The 19,236-nt window shown below is 41.0% G+C and overlaps 2 protein-coding genes and 1 long non-coding RNA gene across 10 annotated transcripts in view; 2 read left to right on the top strand and 1 right to left on the bottom strand.

The window, feature by feature from the left end:
• The first annotated feature begins 1 nt into the window (after position 1).
• On the top strand, positions 2–18,821 carry LOC135347062 (cysteine-rich with EGF-like domain protein 2-A). 8 transcript variants are annotated; one of them, XR_010398229.1, is made up of 11 exons: positions 108–174; positions 243–419; positions 635–690; positions 999–1,060; positions 1,623–1,757; positions 1,993–2,162; positions 2,583–2,776; positions 3,396–3,584; positions 4,032–4,161; positions 4,374–4,420; positions 4,590–5,005. XR_010398229.1 is itself a non-coding variant. In XM_064544914.1 (6 exons), exons 1-6 carry the CDS (start codon positions 61–63, stop codon positions 14,491–14,493), a joined length of 462 nt encoding a protein of 153 aa, XP_064400984.1. In that variant the 5' UTR covers positions 2–60; the 3' UTR covers positions 14,494–15,352. The 8 variants fall into 8 exon arrangements, 2 of the variants coding, with proteins under 2 accessions (XP_064400984.1, XP_064400985.1); XR_010398232.1 differs by lacking the exons at positions 1,623–1,757; positions 1,993–2,162; positions 2,583–2,776; ... (2 more) ...; positions 4,374–4,420; positions 4,590–5,005 and adding exons at positions 14,393–14,467; positions 15,630–15,741; positions 15,997–17,094; positions 17,169–17,250; positions 17,458–18,821 and having other exon boundaries at positions 2–174; positions 243–325; positions 374–419; XR_010398230.1 differs by having other exon boundaries at positions 3,399–3,584; positions 4,032–4,420.
• Positions 6,763–8,750, bottom strand: LOC135347083 (uncharacterized). The gene is made up of 3 exons (XR_010398250.1): positions 8,133–8,750; positions 7,856–8,021; positions 6,763–7,241 (listed from the first exon to the last, which is right to left on the bottom strand). It is a non-coding gene; the product is annotated as an uncharacterized LOC135347083 (long non-coding RNA).
• LOC135347044 (uncharacterized) overlaps positions 18,437–19,236 on the top strand; it is a 33,634-nt gene continuing 32,834 nt past the window's right edge. Inside the window, exons 1-2 of the mRNA XM_064544856.1 lie at positions 18,437–18,501; positions 18,707–19,138. The gene's annotated coding sequence lies outside the window, so the exon portion shown is untranslated. The remainder of the gene's footprint in view (positions 18,502–18,706; positions 19,139–19,236) is intronic.

The raw sequence follows: 19,236 nt of genomic DNA, 5'->3' as shown, positions 1-19,236 counted from the left end.
ACCAATCTTCACATCTTCCACATTCTAAACTGAGTTGAGTGACTATGCCAGCTTAAGGGTATGAATACACTCGACAGATCATTGGTACTCATTGTCCTCCTCCTGGCAAGCTACTCTCTGGCTGTCAAACCATCATGTAAAGTATGCAAAGATTTTGTCCAAGCCTTCAACAAAGTGAGTGTGAACATCATTAAAATGTGTTGAGGTGTATGGGGTAATTCATACGCTGCCCCTCCCCCCAGAGGATGGACGACACAGCCAAGTCAAACTTTGCTGATGGGGACACGAATTGGGAGGAGGAGAAACTCGCCTCCTACGCTAACAGGTAGCCTCCGTCTAATTGCACTCACACTCTCAAAAAGTTGTCTTGCAGTGAGGTTCGATTGATCGAGATGCTGGACGAACATTCAAATTATGATGTAAGCTCTGTCACTATGTATCCATGCTCCTCATTGGTTGCTAGGGAGTTATATAGTGACATACGTACATACACGAGTGCCTGCAATGTATAAAGCTGTGTGTAAGCTCTGTCACTATGTATCCATGCTCTCATTGGTTGCTAGGGAGTTATATAGTGACATACGTACATACACGAGTGCCTGCAATGTATAAAGCTGTGTGTGTTTCAATGCAGTGCCATCGACTGCTGGAGAATTATGAGGAGGACATTGAGAGATGGTGGTTCAAGCTGTGAGTACATTTACAAGAGCCAGTAATACAACAGTTGTGTTGAATAAGTGACTCTGCCTGTGTGTGTAAAGTTGTTAAAATAACGCTTGAATTTGAGAATGGAAGTTGTTAAACTGGTGTTGACTTATACTGTACAGGAGACTGTTGAATTTGCACATGCGGTTGGAGCAGAGGAGGGTTGTCAGGGTCAATAGCTGAGTGGAAAGTCTCCCAGAAGCAGTTTTATGATTAAGACTAGACCTTTTGACCCTGACGATCCTCCTCTGGTGTTGTAGTTGGTGTGACTAATGTAGTGTCCCTGCACACAGGAGACATAAGGAGGAGGGCTATGATGATCTAAAGCAGTGGTTGTGCTCAACTAACCTCGATGGTAAGTTAACACAGGAAGTGTGGTTACTAGAAAGGGCTGACTTCCTTTGTAGCTGGTGATTTTTCTGTTTAGAAGCTTTACATTTTGATAGCTAACTTTGAGTGCTCGCAAATATTCAAATATTGTTCAAGTATTGTAGTACCATGGTTCATGAATTTAAATTTTTGTATGTAACTTGAATTATGCATTTTCACGATTAAAAGATTCATTTTATAGCCCTTTGAAATAGCTATATGGTATTGATGAGTGTGCTGATTGGTAGCAATGTGTTGTTGTTAGTTTGTTTGTTTGTGTATTGTTGTAGCACTTGCTAATTGTGCGTATTGTCCGACTAGCTGTTCTTGCGTGTGTGTATACCTAGTTATAGGTTGCTATTGATGTGCCCACACTGGTCGGTGGTGGTGGTTGGTATTAACCACCGGCCTCTACATTTTAGGGGAGATTTAGAAATAAAAATAGCCACTATACTTTTCGAAATAATTATTTGCTAACTTAGACTATCCATAACTTATTCTATTTGTCACATGATATTCATATGGTATACGTGCTCGTCACATGACAGGCCAAGTGCCTTGAGTGGCTTCTCAAGACGGTGAAGAAGAGGAACGAACAGTCGGAAGTGACGGAGATACTGGATGAGTCCGGTGTGACCCCCGCCCACTTTGCAGCACAGGGAGGACACCTCGACTATCTACAGGTGAGTGGGCGGATGTATGAGTGGGTGGGTGGATGTGTGCTGTTAGTGTAATAAGTGCTTGCTCAAGTCTGAAACGTGTGTACCACATAGCTACTGTAGCAACGATAACTCCAATCATGTTTTTGGTTTTAGAGTTCTAAGTCTAGCTGTATCACTCCCCTACCCACACACACACACACCGCTCACACACACCACACACACACACACACACACACACACACACACACACACACAGCTGCTCATGGACTTTGGCTACAGCATGGTCCACACGGACAGGGAGAACCAGAAGCCGGTAGATTGGGCCGATGCTATGGGTCAGAATATCTGTGTCCGCTATCTCACGATGTACGAGACTTGTTGGGCACTCTCCGGAGAACTGACACACATGGCCGAGCAGCTCGCTATGTAAGTGGAGGGCCTTTAATTAGGGATTGTGTAGTGTGTGTGTATGGTGGTGTGTGTGCAAGTCTGTATGAGAGTGTGTCACTGGGAGAATTGCTACTGCTAGTGTCTACCGTATAGCCGGTAATTTTCAGTAGGGGCAAAATATTCGTGGTTGAGCAATATTTAGTCACTTTGTGGATAGTATGTTCGTAGTTGCTGCTTTCACTGCAGGTAAAGGTAGTCAAGGTCGCTTCATTCGTGGGTAAAATATTGGTGGTCCAGCTAGTGTTCAATCACGAAAACCACGAATATTTTGCCCCATAAAAATTACCCGCTATACGGTATTTGTTATTTTTTTGATAACCTAACTACACCACTCAATTGTCTGCACTGTTACTGTAATAAGCCCCTCCCCCTTGCCACACCCACACACCCCCTCAGTGTACAGAAGGAGAATGGACAGTTACGAGATGCATTCTCCAGTCTAGAGAAAGAGTATGAATCTGCCATTACTAAACTGCTGACTAGTCACGAGGAGAGACTGACTAAGATGAGGGAACATCACGTCGACCTCATGGCATCAATACTGCACATGAACCAGGACACTCGCCCACTGGACCATCAGCCAATAAGAAGTAAGTTCAATCACTCTGTAATGATTATTCTACACACGTAATTATTTCCTTGTGTTCGTATATATAACCGTGGGTGTGTCTCAGAAATTATTTAAAGTTAGTAATTATCCGTGGTCCATTTGACCCAAACAAGAGCACTCTTGTATTACCATATATGCTCGATCAGAGGCCGCTCTTGTATAAAGACTGCACTCAAATAGTAGCCTCCCTTGCTAGCAAAATGAAACATTTAGTAACCGCTCTCAAATAGTAGCCTCAGTGAACTTTGACTCTAGCATTTCTGCATGTGGCAGCCAAAAAAATGATTACTAGCAGCTAGCTACATGTACGTAGATACAAGTAGCAGCTTGTTAGTGCTTCACAAAGTCTTTCTCATGGCAGAGTTCAAGTTTATAAAAAAACAACAATTTAATGACAGACTAAATATTTTGGAGCTAATAAACACCGGTCTTGAACAGTACGTGTCCTCTCTTGAATTGTAGCCTCCTCTTCCAGCAAAATGAAACATTTAGTAACCGCGGCTCCTGATCAAGCATATACGGTAAATAGAGTTTTCTGTAGCTCTCTTTATATCCTATCAAATGATGCGAAAAGTGAATTATCAACCGTTTCCCCCTAGCAGGGGTCAAGTACCTGTATGGAAGGCGCCCCCTGGACCACCCACTACCCCTAAACGATCCTCCAATCGTCCCCCTGTACCCCCGGATCCTGCTGCTAAGAAGAGGTCTTGAGGGTCAAAGGACAGAGGTCATAAGGCGGCAGATAAAGGGGAGGACCATAATACCATTGACCCCCAAGAAGTGTTAGAGTGAGTGAATAGTATAAATTAATGTGCAGGTATGTACTACATGTACATGTCCCCCGTTTAATCAATTGGTTAGTGGACTCGTTCAGTCGCCATAACTTGAATTACGTGGATCCAATTTTATGATTTTCTGAAAGCTTAGAAAAAGACCTGGTATCTTTCTCAAATTTTTGGGTCACAGCACTAAAGTTATGGCTGCTGAAAGATGTTCAACTACTGTAACATGTCCGTGCTTGAATTATAACTAGTGTACCTATACACACACTATGACTGCACCCCCCCACACACACACACACACTATGACTGCACCACCCACCCACACACACTCACACGCATACCCTCGCACACACACACCCTCCCCCCCACACACACACACGCACACACCCTCCCACCACACACTTGCACACACCCTCCCACCACACACACACACACACACACACACACACACAGGAAGCAGATGACGTCAGTAGCTCAGCGTATGAATGCTAACGGAGAGGCTCATAAACGTGGTGGTGGTATGACCCGAACCTTCTCCCCCCTCACTCCTATCATACAGCGCCTCTACAGCAAGTCACATGAGGTGAGAGACACTGTACATGTGTGTAGCTTGTGTGCAATACAGTAGAGTTACGTACGCACTGTATCATACCTGTTTGGTAGTAGCCATGCATAGGGCAGAGGTTTGGGGCCCGGCTGTATTATAGACGCTACTTGTAGGGTATAGACAGGTCTCAATGTAGCCAACAGTATAGACTTTAGTAGCCACCTACATTGTTTGATTTCTGTGCCCAGGCTGATAGCAAGAGTGAGAGGTCCTCCAGGAGCCAGAGACACACAGAGTGAGTTATCCCTACACTTTACTGGGAGACCACTCGGCCATTGCATACACTTGCTAGTGTCACTGTGTATTACCAATCGTGTGTATACACTATAGCAGTCACTTTAGTTGCAGCATTATTTCTGTTCTTTATAAATTACCCCCCACCCACACACGCCCACACACTGTAGAGACGCTAGGAGATCGGCTCCGAAAGTCAAGTTCTCTAAAACTATTACCGAGTTTCCATACTACAGTCGCTATGACAACCCGACAGAGGTGAAATCAGCATCAATCCCAGGTCAAAGTCCGTCCCATAGTCACCTTGGCAAGTTGGATGGGGACTCGCTGAGGGTCAAAGGTGAAAGCTCGGAACACATCAGAAAAAAATTAATTATTATTAGCATAGCACAAACTGTTCATTATTTTTATTGCTTATACTCAAGATTTGTATGTTACTAATGATAGTGTCATTTGCCATATGCACAGTGTGTAATGTAGGCCCTGATAAATTATGCTCGGAATAATTTTTAGCATAATTAGAAGATAAATATCCTCAATGTCCATTTTTGGTAAAGATCATTACATTAAATTTTGCATAACGACATTTTCATGTGAAGGATTATCACCAATATTATGAGAATCATGATTATATCGTGTACATGTGTCAGTTATAATTAGCTTTGCATGTGTGCTGTGTTTATGTATACGTCTTAATTAATTTTTTCTATAATTATTATGTCGCATTTTTGCATTTTTAATAATAAGCACATTTTTCAATCCGAGAATTAATAGAATAATGGTAAAAATAATGTTATGAGGGCCTAGTGTGAGACTCTTCAATACCTAATAATTTAAAGTTGGAAGTAAAGTTCATAGCATAATTATATTCCTATAACAGTGTACCTGCAAGACCAGCCCCACCCCTTTTAGGAGTGATATAATGGGCACAATTAATATGGACCACACCACTTCAGACCTATATCACTCGCACTGCAGACCTATACATAATTATTGAATCATTAATTTTAATTAGCTTTATGTATAGCTACTCCTGATTATAGTTAATTCTGAGAAAAAGCATATAATTATGCACCTATCAATGTCAAGCCCCACCCCTGACATACGGGCAGTATAGGGGATTGGGTGGGGATTATACATTTTCACTTAATGAATGCCCAATAGGGTGGGGGCTCCTCATGTGTATAATCCCCTATCAATCCCTTGTATATATGGTGGGGGTACACTGGGGATTAACAGGGGATTTAGTCAGCTACATTGCAACTTTATGATGCGCATGCGCAAACATTGGCCCCGCCCTCAAAATTGCTGGGAAAAATGTTGATGCAAAAGCCCCTGTGTTGGGGGGAAACTGAGTGCTAAAAGCTGTATAACCCCCTACTAATGCCCCTATATATACTGCCCGTATGTCAGGGGTGGGGCTTGACATTGATAGGTGCATTATGACAATACAACTTGATAATTATAATGAAAAATTTTAAATTCTACACCACTGTTTCTTTCCCAGTAATTATAACAATGTTACTCTTCAGCTTCTTTCGATTTATTTCAGCTAATCGAACATGATAGAAATAAACACTGGAGAAGATGAGGACGATAATAAGCGTGGTTAGGGTAAACCCCAGTCTAACTCCACTGTTGGCCGTCCGGTTGCATGTGGTTGTGCTGATGGTCGCATTAGCAACAATAGTGTCACAACTGAACGCACAATCGAGAGGCTGGAAATTATCGGCCAGTAAATAAAAGGGAAGGCAAATAGTGACAATAAGAATCATGCCGATAGTTACCAATTGATTGAATGACTTGTCGATGTATTCTTTGTTGCTATTTAAATTCGTGTCCAAAGCAATTGATTAACTCGCTAGCAATTCCCAGTAGAACACAAACGGACAGGAAAACTGAGCTTGCAGCAACTTCAGTGCTGCTGCAGAAATCAGTGGATTGTGTCATCCCAACAATAGCCGAGTAGATGGTGTTGATCTTGATAAACATCGTGATCAAATCAAGCGCAGTGTACCAATCAGGTGATCTTGTTTTCTTCTCATTTTGTTGTTTTCTCTTCAGCAACTTTAACAACTTTTCAGCACTGACGGAACTATCTGAAAATGATTAGAGACATTCCCAAAGAGAAAGCAGCTGCTATTTGATTATCAAGGACGCATTGAGAGTCACAACCTAACTCAATTCTCCAGCTGTTGATAATACTTGTGATAATTATTGTTGCCATAGAAAAAGAAAAGTACTCCTATAATTTCAAGGAGAGATGTAATAAAACTGACTGGATTTTTTCTAGCCTCGAATCCACGCCGATTAAAATACGGCCTGGTGTTCATTGCAGGGGTGTTAGTGCACATGCGCTAAATTTATTGTTGATAATAAAACGGAAAATAAACAAAATGAGAATACGTTAAACCGCATGGTTCGTAGGAAAAATACATTAAAACAACAGAGAGCTAGAGATGGCTGCCCAGGCCTCTCACAAGTGTCACTGGCAGCCGACGAGTAATCGGCTCCGAGAAAGATATCCAAAGACACTAGTGGGGTAGGGGTTTCTCCCACACACACACACACGTACACGTAGCAAGACCACCATTAGCTAAGCGTCAGACCGTTGGAGCCGCTGGAAGGCGACTCTGTTTCCCCGTCCAGGACAAGAGTAATATAAAAACAAGAGAGTAAAAATTACTGTTAATTAATTTTGTTAGTCACTGCTTCATATCAACAAGACGTGCCGTGCCGCTGAGGGATCGGAGCAACGTTATACTCAAGCACCTTCTGTTGAGACTGCCAGTACTCAGCAACCCAACGGTAGATCTCTGTACCTGCAGAGTGTTATATAAAAAAAAACAATAATTAAATATAGCTGGAATTGAGTGCACACTACAGACTACGAGTGCCAGTACTCCTACTGACAAACAAGTGATTATTCAATTATTATTAATTAAGGCTTGGGCCAGGCTAAACCACATCAATCAGCTATGAAGCGATATTAACAAAAAGATCAGTGAAGGCCATACCAAAGTGCTAGACAAGTGGTTGAGTGAGGGGGCATTTGTAAAATCATTATACAAAACTGCGTAGACAGTAGAGCACATGTAAAGGCACTATGTTTTAACGTACAATTGTTCATGTATATTGTATCTCGTGTACATTTTTTAAGGAGACCCTCCAAATATGCAACACACTACATCTTAGGACATTATCAAAGTAGCACTTACTCAAGCAGTGTTGTTTTATATGCCGCGTCCTAAAATGATGTAGCCACTTATTGTAATACATGTAGTTCGTATTTTAAAGTGGCCTGGAATAGAGGCTAGTGGATTCCCTACAAGGACTTTTAAAAATAATGTTTCTGCCTCAAAAAGTAGCCACCCCTGGGGATTCGTAATATTTAAAAGCTTCAAATCGAATAAACACTGTAACCACTCTTGCTTACCACTTATACGCACAGTGTGCTTCGTCAACAGCGACTGCCACTACAGAGTCACAGAGGGGACGTTGGACCAAGAGCTGCTTCTACGCTTCTCTGCCAAGGAGTGCCTCGGGAGCACTATAGAGGAGAGAGAACCGACCCTCGGACACGTCACTCACCTTCTCGACATCTATGAAATGAAGGATCAGTGTTGACTGTAATAATGCACTAAGTTCAGGCCATTAATATCATCAGTTCCTAGATTCTTTAATATAGCTATCTAGATCTACATCTTTAATACCTTTGTTGCCAGACAATAATTATAACAGCAGAGACACCCTTCTTGATCTTCCGGAGGCCTGAAACCTGGTCTATTATCAGAGACACTAGTGGTGACAGCACCAGCACAACACTTCTCTCAACTCTTGTAGAGCTAGAGCTTGTCTGCTTCAGTGAGCAGTTGGAAGCACAAAGACTTGCCATAGCCCGTGGGGAACCAAACAAAGACATCATGATTGTCATACAGGTGGATGAGAGCCTCCTTTTGCTTTGGCTTCAGTGTGAGATCCTTTAGACCAACGCAACGAAGAGCATAAGCCACAGCTTCACAAAACTCAGTCGACGCCATTGATAGTAACACGGAACAAATTCCAAGTATTACAGCTAGCTACAGGGATTTGAGGAGTTCTTGCAACTGTAATGTCGAGAGCGGAAGTACCTGTCACGTGAACCTTGGTAACAAGATTGAATTTTGGCTCATTCCAAACCAATTTTTCTCCAATAGAGCCTATTCATTTTTGTTAAACTGGGAAAACATCGACTTACATCAGAAAGCTAAGAGCCTTTGGTAAATATAAAGGCTTTGCACCACAGCAGGTTGTCAGCTGAAGCTATCCTTGAGATTCTAATCGTTTTGTGAGCTACTACTTGCCCCAGCCTGTCCGTAAGCTGTTGAAAGTGTATCACTAGTCTTAGTAAAATCTCTCTTAGGCTAGCTCCAGCTGGATACACAGTTTGTGTGACAGACTAATAGTACAAGGATAGCTTTAGCTGTGGTGCAAAGGCTTGCAGATAATTATATGCAGAGCAAAGCCTCCTGTATAGGTCGATTTTTTCCCAAAATAAACAGGCCTGAGTAAAGGCTTTATTGGAGAAAAATTGGTTTGAAATGAACCATAATTACGTAACTGTTCACGTGACAGGTACTTCCGCTCTCGACATTATAGTTGCAAGAACTCCTGAAATGCCTGTAGCATTTACTAAAAGTTTTACTGGCATGCACGATTACCCAGATTCTGGGTAATTGTGCAGCGCATGTGCACTAACACCCCTGCAGGCCGTATTTTAATCGGCGTGGATTCGAGGCTAGATTTTTTCTTGTTATGCAGAGATAGACCAGAGATACAAAAGAAAGGGGATTGGAAACGAAATTTTTGCGAAATTTTTGCGTGAAGCATTCCGCGTTATAGGGCGTGGCTAAAACTACAAAGGATTATATTTATAGTCAGCATGCTTATTACCTGTCTTGACTGCTCTACAATGTGCTGTACATAGAAACAGTGAAATTGATCATTTTTAATGTTGATTTTTCTAAAAAGTAAAGAGAATTTAGCTCTAAAAAGTCGACTAAGCAACGCAGCCACTATTACTAGACAAATAAATGCTATGCAAGAAGAAATAGCCTTTACTATGAAGTCGTAGGAGGGACAGGCCCGTGGTGTGTCTAAAAGTATACTAAAGCAGTTTAAAGGACCGTACTGCAAACGTTTATGAACAGTACAGCTTATTTATAGCATGAAGCCATTCTATGTAGCACTTAGATACATAATAACCAAGTCAAGCAATGTCCTTTGCTGTTTTGACTTCACAGGAGGGACAGAGAAAAGTTGACATAGAGTAATTCAAGCTAAACTCAAAAAAATTGGAAACAGAGTAAAGACAACGGACTTAGAGCTTGTCAGTGGTATAAGCTTACTTCTCTCAAGTATCTCCCAGGCCCTGAGTGATCTCTAGTGGATAGGAGAGCTAGACACCAGGGATACAAAACTTTTCCATGTAATTATTTGCGAGCGCAATAATTACACGGAGTGCTTCACCGGATGTTAGTCCTTTTACATAGGGCGTGGGCGGTCGTTTCCAATCCCCTTTCTTTTGTATCTCTGGATAGACATAATGGCCAATCGTTAACGGGCCAAATAATATAATCATACAGAGAATAAAGACAATAATGGCAGCTCGGGCACTTGCTACTCGATCACCCTTGGAGAGTGTGATGGTCTCTTGCAGGATGGTGTTGAGCATGTCCACCACTAGGAGTGAGATAAAGACAACCTTGCTCTGAGCTATCGGACGCTTGCCCTACATGGGGAGGGAGAGCTGTAACTTAAGAAGACTATAATTATGCAGTAGTTTATAGGAGGTCATGCTCATATGCACATCCACTTTATAGCTTGTATATATAAATTATAATATAATATAATAGATTTATGCAGTAGCCTGTAATTATATGCACTCACTGACATTGCTAATTATCTGGACTTAGAAAATGCTTGTAGTAATACTGCAATCTGATAGGTCACTGAGAGGTCCATTATTTCACTTATGGACCTGAGGTCTTCTAAGTAGGTCTATTATACTGATTATGCCTACAGGCAAGATGATGTCAAGATTAACTTGTATGGAACATGGCAACATCACACAGTTTATGTTGAAGTCATAGTAACGATGATACAGTGCATCATTAAAAATTAATTTTTTTTTAAGTTTTGCATTCTGCAGTGCCGCTTTGCAGCTTTTATCTCTCTCTTGCAGCTACAATAGCTAGTGCTCTAGTGCAGAGCTAACTACTATGACAATAGCAACTTTTTATTTGCAATGCGTGATTCTCAAGAAACAGAAACTGCCTTCATCAATGTGAGTTTTTTTATGTAGACTAGCCAGAGCAAAGCTTTAACGTTGCTTGAGGCTTGTAGAAACTCTTGGTTTCAGAGTCTTCTTTGTGTTAATATAGCCTAGCTTGCTTAGCACTATTCTAAACCAGTTATAGGCCTCGTCAACGGTCACTATGGAGTTTTGAGACCCTCAGGCCCTTAGTAGCACCCTCGCTACGCTCGAGATGCTACAGCCTCGGGCCTTCAGGTCTCAAAACCCCATAGAGACCTTTGACTCAGTCTATAAATATTATTTAGACTGCATACATTTAGAGCTGATCAGTTCTTTGCTTTTGCCTGGTGACAGTGACCTACAAATGTTGTTGTGAAAAGAGAAAAGATGGTGTGGGTGATTAATCAGCACTCTACAGGAATAAATAAGCCAGAATAAGGGCTAAGAAATACCAAGGGCGTATACGCCCTTGGAAATACGGAATGCATAATTATGGATGAGCCCCACCTATCCGTGCAGTTTGGGGAATTCCCTTACTTTAGAAAACAAACAACGCCTTTCTTTGTTGAACAAAGCCCAAATACAAGTTATTAAAAATGAAAAAAAAGGTGCTGATGCCTCGGTTGAGATGTCAAAGTATTAAAGCTACATAACATAAAGTTTTATACACATGTTAATTTTGCTGCATGCAAAAACTCAGGGAGTGGGTAATGAATGACCATCATTGTTGTTTCAAGTGTGCATTAGCAGAGCTTGCTACCACAGTAATTTATAGTATCTATGTTGCAACTCTCTTATAATTATTGTCATTGACTTTTGAGAGACAATTAATTAGTGGGAGGGGGCGGGGCTGGTGTTTTATTCATTTCCCTTTTTAGGCTAAAGGGAAATGAATTAAACACCAGCCCCTCCCCCTCCCTCACTACTTTTGACTTTTGAGTTTTGCTGGTGCCACGTGGATCAGAAACGAAAGAGAAAAGCAAGAATGAATACAATACTGAATGCAGGCTTAAAGAGTCTATCTTCCTGTAAGTGATGCATGTGAGCAGCACTATTACAGTATTTATTGTTCTCCAACATAATTATAACAAATTGTTGTCCCTTGTTTCAGGTGTGTTGTCAGATGAGGCTGTGTGGTGAGTAGCTCTATCACAAGTCAGTGGAGGACCAGGAGAGGAGCATCCTAGAGAGGAAGAGGAAGATACAGCACGCCATTACAGGTGAGGGGGTGTGGCTACACTGACCACCCTTGAAATAAAGACACCTCTTATAATCAGGCATTATAATCAGGGGAAGTCCCAACTCAATAGAAGCACATGAAATTAGCAGACACACTACAATAAACAGTTCACTTTCCATTAGTTAAAGTGTCCGTATTATTATAATTTCCACTATAGCGTGTTTGCAGTTATCCGTGTATTCTCCCCATGCAGTGTGTGCAGATGGTCAGACTATCTCCCCAGATGTGGACGAGTGTGAGGTGGAGTCGTTGTGCTCTAGTGGTACCTACTGTGACAATACTGCCGGGTCACATGACTGTAAAGGTAGGCACATGATCCACTAACTTTGACTGTGCTCATAACTTAAGTTAGGATTGTGCATTTTCACAATTAAGAGATGCATTTTGTAGTCCTTTGTTTCAATCATAGTATAATTTTATTATCTATATAATTATTATGGCCGTTCAACAATCCCTATAATTACTGTATACATTTTGTCCATCTTGAGAGCAGTGAAAACTCATCTAAAGACATTTGTATTTGAGGGCACTACTCTGAACCTGTGTCCATCGTGCTTTGTCTGCATCACCATGAACCATGAACCCAGGTTATGCTGGCTGCTCTGAACTACCAGACAATCTAAAGGTAACTATCAGTACTTTCTATTTAGCCTCTATGTATTTCAATATTTCTCTCTGTAGGTGTTGTTTCGTACAGTGGCCATGATGGTGCCAGACTATTCCATGATTGGAGAGATCTCTCTCTACTCTTATGGTTTTGTGGATGCTCGTAATCTGGCCGTCAAGATTGTCATGACCTATGGACTGTGTTCAGAGCAACTCTCCAGCCAACTCCATTCTGACTATGGTGGGTACAACCCACTGTACTGTATACTCGACCTACTCACTATTGTACACTGTAGGCATGCGTGCAGTCCAGTCAGTGCAGTGTTGGTGGCAGCCGGTCATCTGAAACTGAAGTACCCTAACGAACATGAAGACGTGTTACTGCTCAGATCCATCATGGACGTCAACCTACCCAAGGTATGGTACTATAAGCTAGGAGAGGCCTACCGTATTACTAGAATATTTTACCGGTAAAAAATTTTTGCGATCTAACTATTCCCCTACCAAATTTTTGATTTATAGCTTTCAGAAAATCCCCCAAAATTTGAAATGGCAACTAAAGTTATGGAGCCCCAGTACCACTTGTACTTTCTAAGGTCATGTTGTAGTGGAATTTAAAGTGTTTAACAACCTCCCTCCTATATACAATACCATTGCTATTCATCTACCGTAGTACCCCCCCCCACACACACACACACACACACACACACACACACACACACACACACACACACACACACACACACACACACCAGGCAAGACCAAGGTCCTAGAGGTACATGTACTAGCTGACACACTCACACTAATCAATGAGAGGGGACAGATGGAAGAGAACAAGACAGGCTATAGAGTCATCAACCCCAAGGCTGTCACTAAGTGGACTGATGGTGTAGTAGCCAACACATTCAGGTGAGCCTAAGCGTGTGCATATATAGTTGCGCTCTATTGTAACAAAAGCACAAGGCTATAGCTTTTCAACAATTCAGCTGTTTTTGGTAGCCTGTAATTTTTGTCAAATCTCCCTTTGAAATAGCTATATGGTATTGATGAGTGTGTGCTGATTGGTAGCAATGTGTTGTTGTTAGTTTGTTTGTTTGTGTATTGTTGTAGCACTCGCTAATTGTGCGTATTGTCCGACTAGCTGTTCATGCGTGTGTGTATACCTAGTTATAGGTTGCTATTGCATTGCTTGTTCCTAGGACAACTTGTCTCTAATGTAGCGTATACGCTGGGTAAAAACAGACTCTTTTGGTTGTTAGCCTTGTGTCTCCATTGTACATGTATCTATCGTATCCATTGGAGACTTGATACTTCAATCAACTCAATTTGGTTGTAGTTGCCATTGGCTACACTTGACCTCTGACCTCCAGTCAGCACACACTGCTATTTGGTGCAGCTTTAGCTTCCCTGTTTTGGAAGCTATAAGTTCCCTTTTGTTAACCCAACAACTACTGTTACTTCCTTATAAGGCTTATTAGTTACCACAACATGTTCAGGGAAGTCTAACACATTCTCTATGTGCAGAAACTATCTAAAAACTCAATGTCCCTTTTAATTTAATTTTTTTTACCAGCCTGCCTGTTTCTGGGTCAATCCTCGAAAACCTCGAAAATTTCGTGCCTCTAAAATAACCAGCTATACCATCTAAAACCTCCCTCTTAATTTTTATTTTTACTGGTCCATGAATTTTTGATGAAAATCTGTCATATAATTGGTAACCTTCACACACTCCACACTCCACACTCAACACATACCTCACACACCCTCACACTCCACACACACTCCACACACCCTCACACTCAATACATACCTCCCACACCCTCACAGGATAGTGAGGAGGACCGGAGCTGATACAAGAGAGCTCTTGTCTGGCAGGACAGACCCAACAGCTGCAGGCAGGACTACAGGTACAGTGAGTGCTACCATAGATTGAATAGGGAGAGGGATTGGAAACGGAAGTTCCTCGAATTATATCCGCAATCGAGGCTGTGTATCTAGGCTAGATAGTACCTTCGACTGTCTGCTACTACATTTGTACTAAAACTTGCACTTCCAACTGACACTTGAGACCATAATTATAGGGTGGGACACAATACACCGATGAGTTGCACAGTCTTAGCTATATTGAAAGCATTCTAGGTACATAAAGATCTCATAGCGTGACGAAGAACATTTTGTACCTCTAGCTATCTTCACAAAAGTCAAAAATGTATTTTTCTTTTCCAACTGATGCTCATCATTAGGGGGCATGAGAATGACGTTTTAGGGAGGCTCTGAATATCTTGTAGTGATCATAATTCATGAAACATTGTTTCCCGCGTGTTGAGCAACCGTAACACGGATTGACATCAAAGGCTCTCTGGTGCCATGCTGCAAATTCAATCTAAAATGTCACCTGACGCTACTTCCGTTTCCAATCCCTATGTTAGCACAGACCTTGCTAAATCATTCACTGCATTACCACAAACCACCATACAATGTTGCTATGCAAATAGTATAAATACATGTACATGCATGTAGTATAGTTATAAATAAGAAGAGCAATGATGGCTTCTAGAACTAGACTATGGGAACTCATAGAACACTGGGGATCTACCAATTAACGCTTTATGCTGAGACTTGCATGCTGTTCAGCCTTCACACTGCTTTCCATACATGCAGTGGACAGATTAGTAGCTACACAGGTATATCTGCTGGTATATGCAAGCTAGTCCCAGCCCATTCTCTATACTTCAAATCCTTACTATAATTTGTATGTGAGTTTCCATACCACCAAGAGTAGATAAGAGCATCTACCATTGATACTACCTTATAGCGGGGAATTGTCGAGGGTCTAATTTTATCTCGAAGATTAGCCAGAAAATATTAGCCAGAAAATATTAGCCCTAAAAAGTACCATACAAGTTCTGGAAGCCATCATTGCTTAGGACTACATGTTGTTTGCATAGCAACATTGTATGGTGGTGTTGTGGTAATGATAAGGATTTTAGGACACCCACACCCACACACCCACCCCCACACCCACACACACACACACACACACACACACACACACACACACACACACAGCGTCTCTTGTCAGCTGAGCTGCTCTGGAGCGAGGGCTGTGATGAGTGTAAGAGTGGCTACAGGATGGAGGAGAACATTATTCTGTTGCATACCTCACAGATACTAATTCCCTGTTAGTCTATATACGCTAGGCTATTCTAGTGCATACCTCAGTAACAGATACTAATGGATACCACTGCCTACCTGTAGATTCCAACAGATGATTATTATAAGCCGTGTCTACATGTACAGTCATGTGTGTACTGTTACGTATGTTCAGACATTCAGTAATTAATGGATCCCCCCCCACTCACACACACCCACCCACACACACACACACACACACACACACACCCACACACACACACACACACACACACACACACAGGATGATATTCTGCACTTCACAAAGCACCCAGCTGCCCTCCTCAAAGAAGTTGGTCAGAGTCTGTGACAGCTGCTTCCTGGACTTGAACTGAACATAATTTACACACTTTGTTTTTGTATAATTATACCTCATTCATTTTGTGTTGTCCTCAAGTGATCATTTGATACAATTATTGTGGTCTACAATTTAATGTTTTGCAAATTCCTGGCTGGGAAATTCCCTTACATAATTGTCTGCTGTGGGAAAATCTCTCATTTAACCTACAAGCTACGCCCCTCTTTGATGAAACAGCCCTTGAACAACAAAGAACTAATTTGAGATTGATAATGGCTGAATCTACAATACCGAATGCTGCTAGTTCCCCACAGTTGATGAAGGATGGGCTCACTAGTATGGAAAGGGTATGATATTCACATGATATATACACTACTGGCCTCATATCCTTTGAATCACAAATGAAAAAGCAATTAATTGTAGTAGCAACCAATGAAACATTCATTATATAATGTTTCATAGACTTTTCATTGATAACAGCTTTAACTGTAAAACATCGTGAAATCAAAGCATACCCATGAAAATACAATTAGTTCACCATGATTTTCGTATTCACGTTGTATTCACGGTGATTTGATGGGTATGCTGTTTTTGACAACTCTATTCAATCCATGAAACTAACAGTAAAATAATATTAATTTTTGGCCTGATAATGATTGCAGCAGGTAACAATTTATGGCCTAAATTTAATATCATGTGAGCACTGAGCAAGTAGATCTAAGTCAACATAAGAAAGTTTGGATCATGTCTGGTGGATCTTGCAGACACCCCTCCATAAAGCAAGAGAAGACCATTGAGTTCTCATTAAAGTCTTAGACTTTGTTGCTTTTCTTTTCTTTTTTCAGAATTTCTATATAAAGCCCAGTGCAGCAGTTGCTATGCGCATGCGCAGTTACTAGTTGCTATAGCTCCAGAACTGAGAGTCTAAAAATTAAAGCAGGGAAACTTCAGAGGATACCATGTACGCCGCCACTACGTATACCAGGGAACAAAGGCTCAAAGAGGATGAAACAGAGAATGGTGTCATGACCAGGATAGCAAGTGGTGAGTTTCTCCAGGCAGTATAATAGCTGTACACATCCAACAGTAAAATACCTATAATTATATATACTTTGCAGCTGCAGCCTAGGATTCTACTAGAGAGACTTGAGTCAAAGTAGTCTGAAATAAGGAGGGACCAAGAGTGGCTTCTTATTATAAGTGAGTTTCTCCAGGCAGTTGTTCTGGCTAGCAGTAGACAACAGTTAATACCTACCTGTTTATTAGTGTTCTGTGTGTGTTGGTGAATCTCTACAATAATTATACACATGCAGTCTCATAATAATTATGTTTATACAGGTAAATCTATTGTATTCACTGTTATCCCTCATGAATGCAAATCAATAGAAATTTTTTATATGCACATAGGGCTCGAAATATTGGTTGTGAGAGATAACGAAAAGAACGACCCTTCTACATGTGCACTGGGAGAGGAAAAAGAGACAGGAAGATATTATGTTATGTTATAATTATTATGGCATACAAATGCTCGTGGCCATAGCATGTACGTTTTAAGTTTCATTTGATGAGTATGTAAATTTTGATTCACTTTATAACTATTATTAAATTTTAATGGATATTTCACAATGCTCAATCTTTGAAATTCTAAAATTTAATAGATGTATCCATGAATTTCCCATGAAAAGCAATGATGCCGTAGTTTGATTTTCCATCTGCTTTTCATGGGTGTGCAACATTTTCAGCTGGTCTATCGCGCTGTGAAATGCATATGAATTTTAATGGATATTTCACATTTCATGGTATGTACTATCCTTGAAATTCTTAATTTTAATAGGTGTTATCAATGATTTGCCCATGAAAAGGCAATTAAGTCATTGTGATTACTCCATAACATTTTCCCTGAAAAGTAATGGATATGCACCCAACAGTGATAGATGATCAGTGCATTCTCCTAGTGCCTAGATGTACTTGTTGACCACCCATAAACACACTTGGCATCATTCATTCATCACAGTATAGTGCCTACACTCTACCCTGTCAGTGTGAGGTGTTTTATCTCATGTTGTTGTTCTCTCCACATGTACCACTCTCTCTGGATGGACAACAGGAAGACATTGAGGTACGTTGTGTGCAATCACATTCCACCAAGCTGACATGCTTGTGCTCTGAGCACTTGTTGTTAGGAGGTAGACAGTGTAAAGAAGAGCACATACGGATAACTGAATGTGATACTATTCCTTAATTGAGACCAGTAGATCTACTCGTATAGTAGTACCTGAAAGTATGCATGGTTAATCAAGTGTTTCAGTCTGCATGTTTGGCTGTCCACAATTGTTTCCCCTCCCCTGTGTCATGCATCACTAGTGTACTGTATCACTGCACTAATGTTCTCTTCCTTCCATTTCATGCATATCCACCTCACCTTTGACTGACCCTCTGAAACAACAGTATGTAAGTTGGTGTGTGTTGTCAGAGTATTTAGTGTCTGTTGCATATTCTGTGATGTTTCTACTTCCCCATTATTACTCTTGTGTGTGTGCAGTGCCGTAGTGTTATATAGGGAAATATTTAGTATGATCACATTCAACCTCGTAATCATTCATTCACTATCTTCCCACGTGTTTGCCCTGTGGACTCTCCCTCTCTGGATCAACAGTGGGTTAGTTGTGTTTGCACGTGTACACTTATTTTAATGGTTACTATAGGAACTCCTACACTAATTGTAGGAAATCGTAAAATGTCTTTATCTCTTAATTTGCATATTGCCAACTTGGTATTAGCCGAGGCCCACAAAACTTATTAGGTTGTACTTTTAATACTTTTGTTGGTTCATAGAATATGCATCTCAAGTTGGTACATTATCGTGTTTATCTCTTCCCATGCACACACTCATTCCTATGTTGGACCTCACACTGATTTGGACTACTGTAGGAGGTGAGCTTCTTAGGTCTAGATGTATTCCACTTGTTGCTATGTGTAGTCAGTCCCATACACACCAGCGTTCAACTGATCTGATGTCTTGTATGTGTGTTAAGATTAAATCTCTCCCTCACATGTACCATTTGATGTGTCTCAGAGTAATATTGAGGTATGTTGTGATTGTGTGTGTGTCTCATGGAGTGCTTGTGTTGTATTGTACGACAAACAAAATCATATGTATCAAAGTTGTAAATGTAAGATGCTTGT

Source organism: Halichondria panicea, chromosome 13 (genome assembly GCF_963675165.1).
Source record: "Halichondria panicea chromosome 13, odHalPani1.1, whole genome shotgun sequence".
NCBI lineage: Eukaryota > Metazoa > Porifera > Demospongiae > Suberitida > Halichondriidae > Halichondria > Halichondria panicea.
This window is presented reverse-complemented; position numbering and strand designations above follow the sequence as displayed.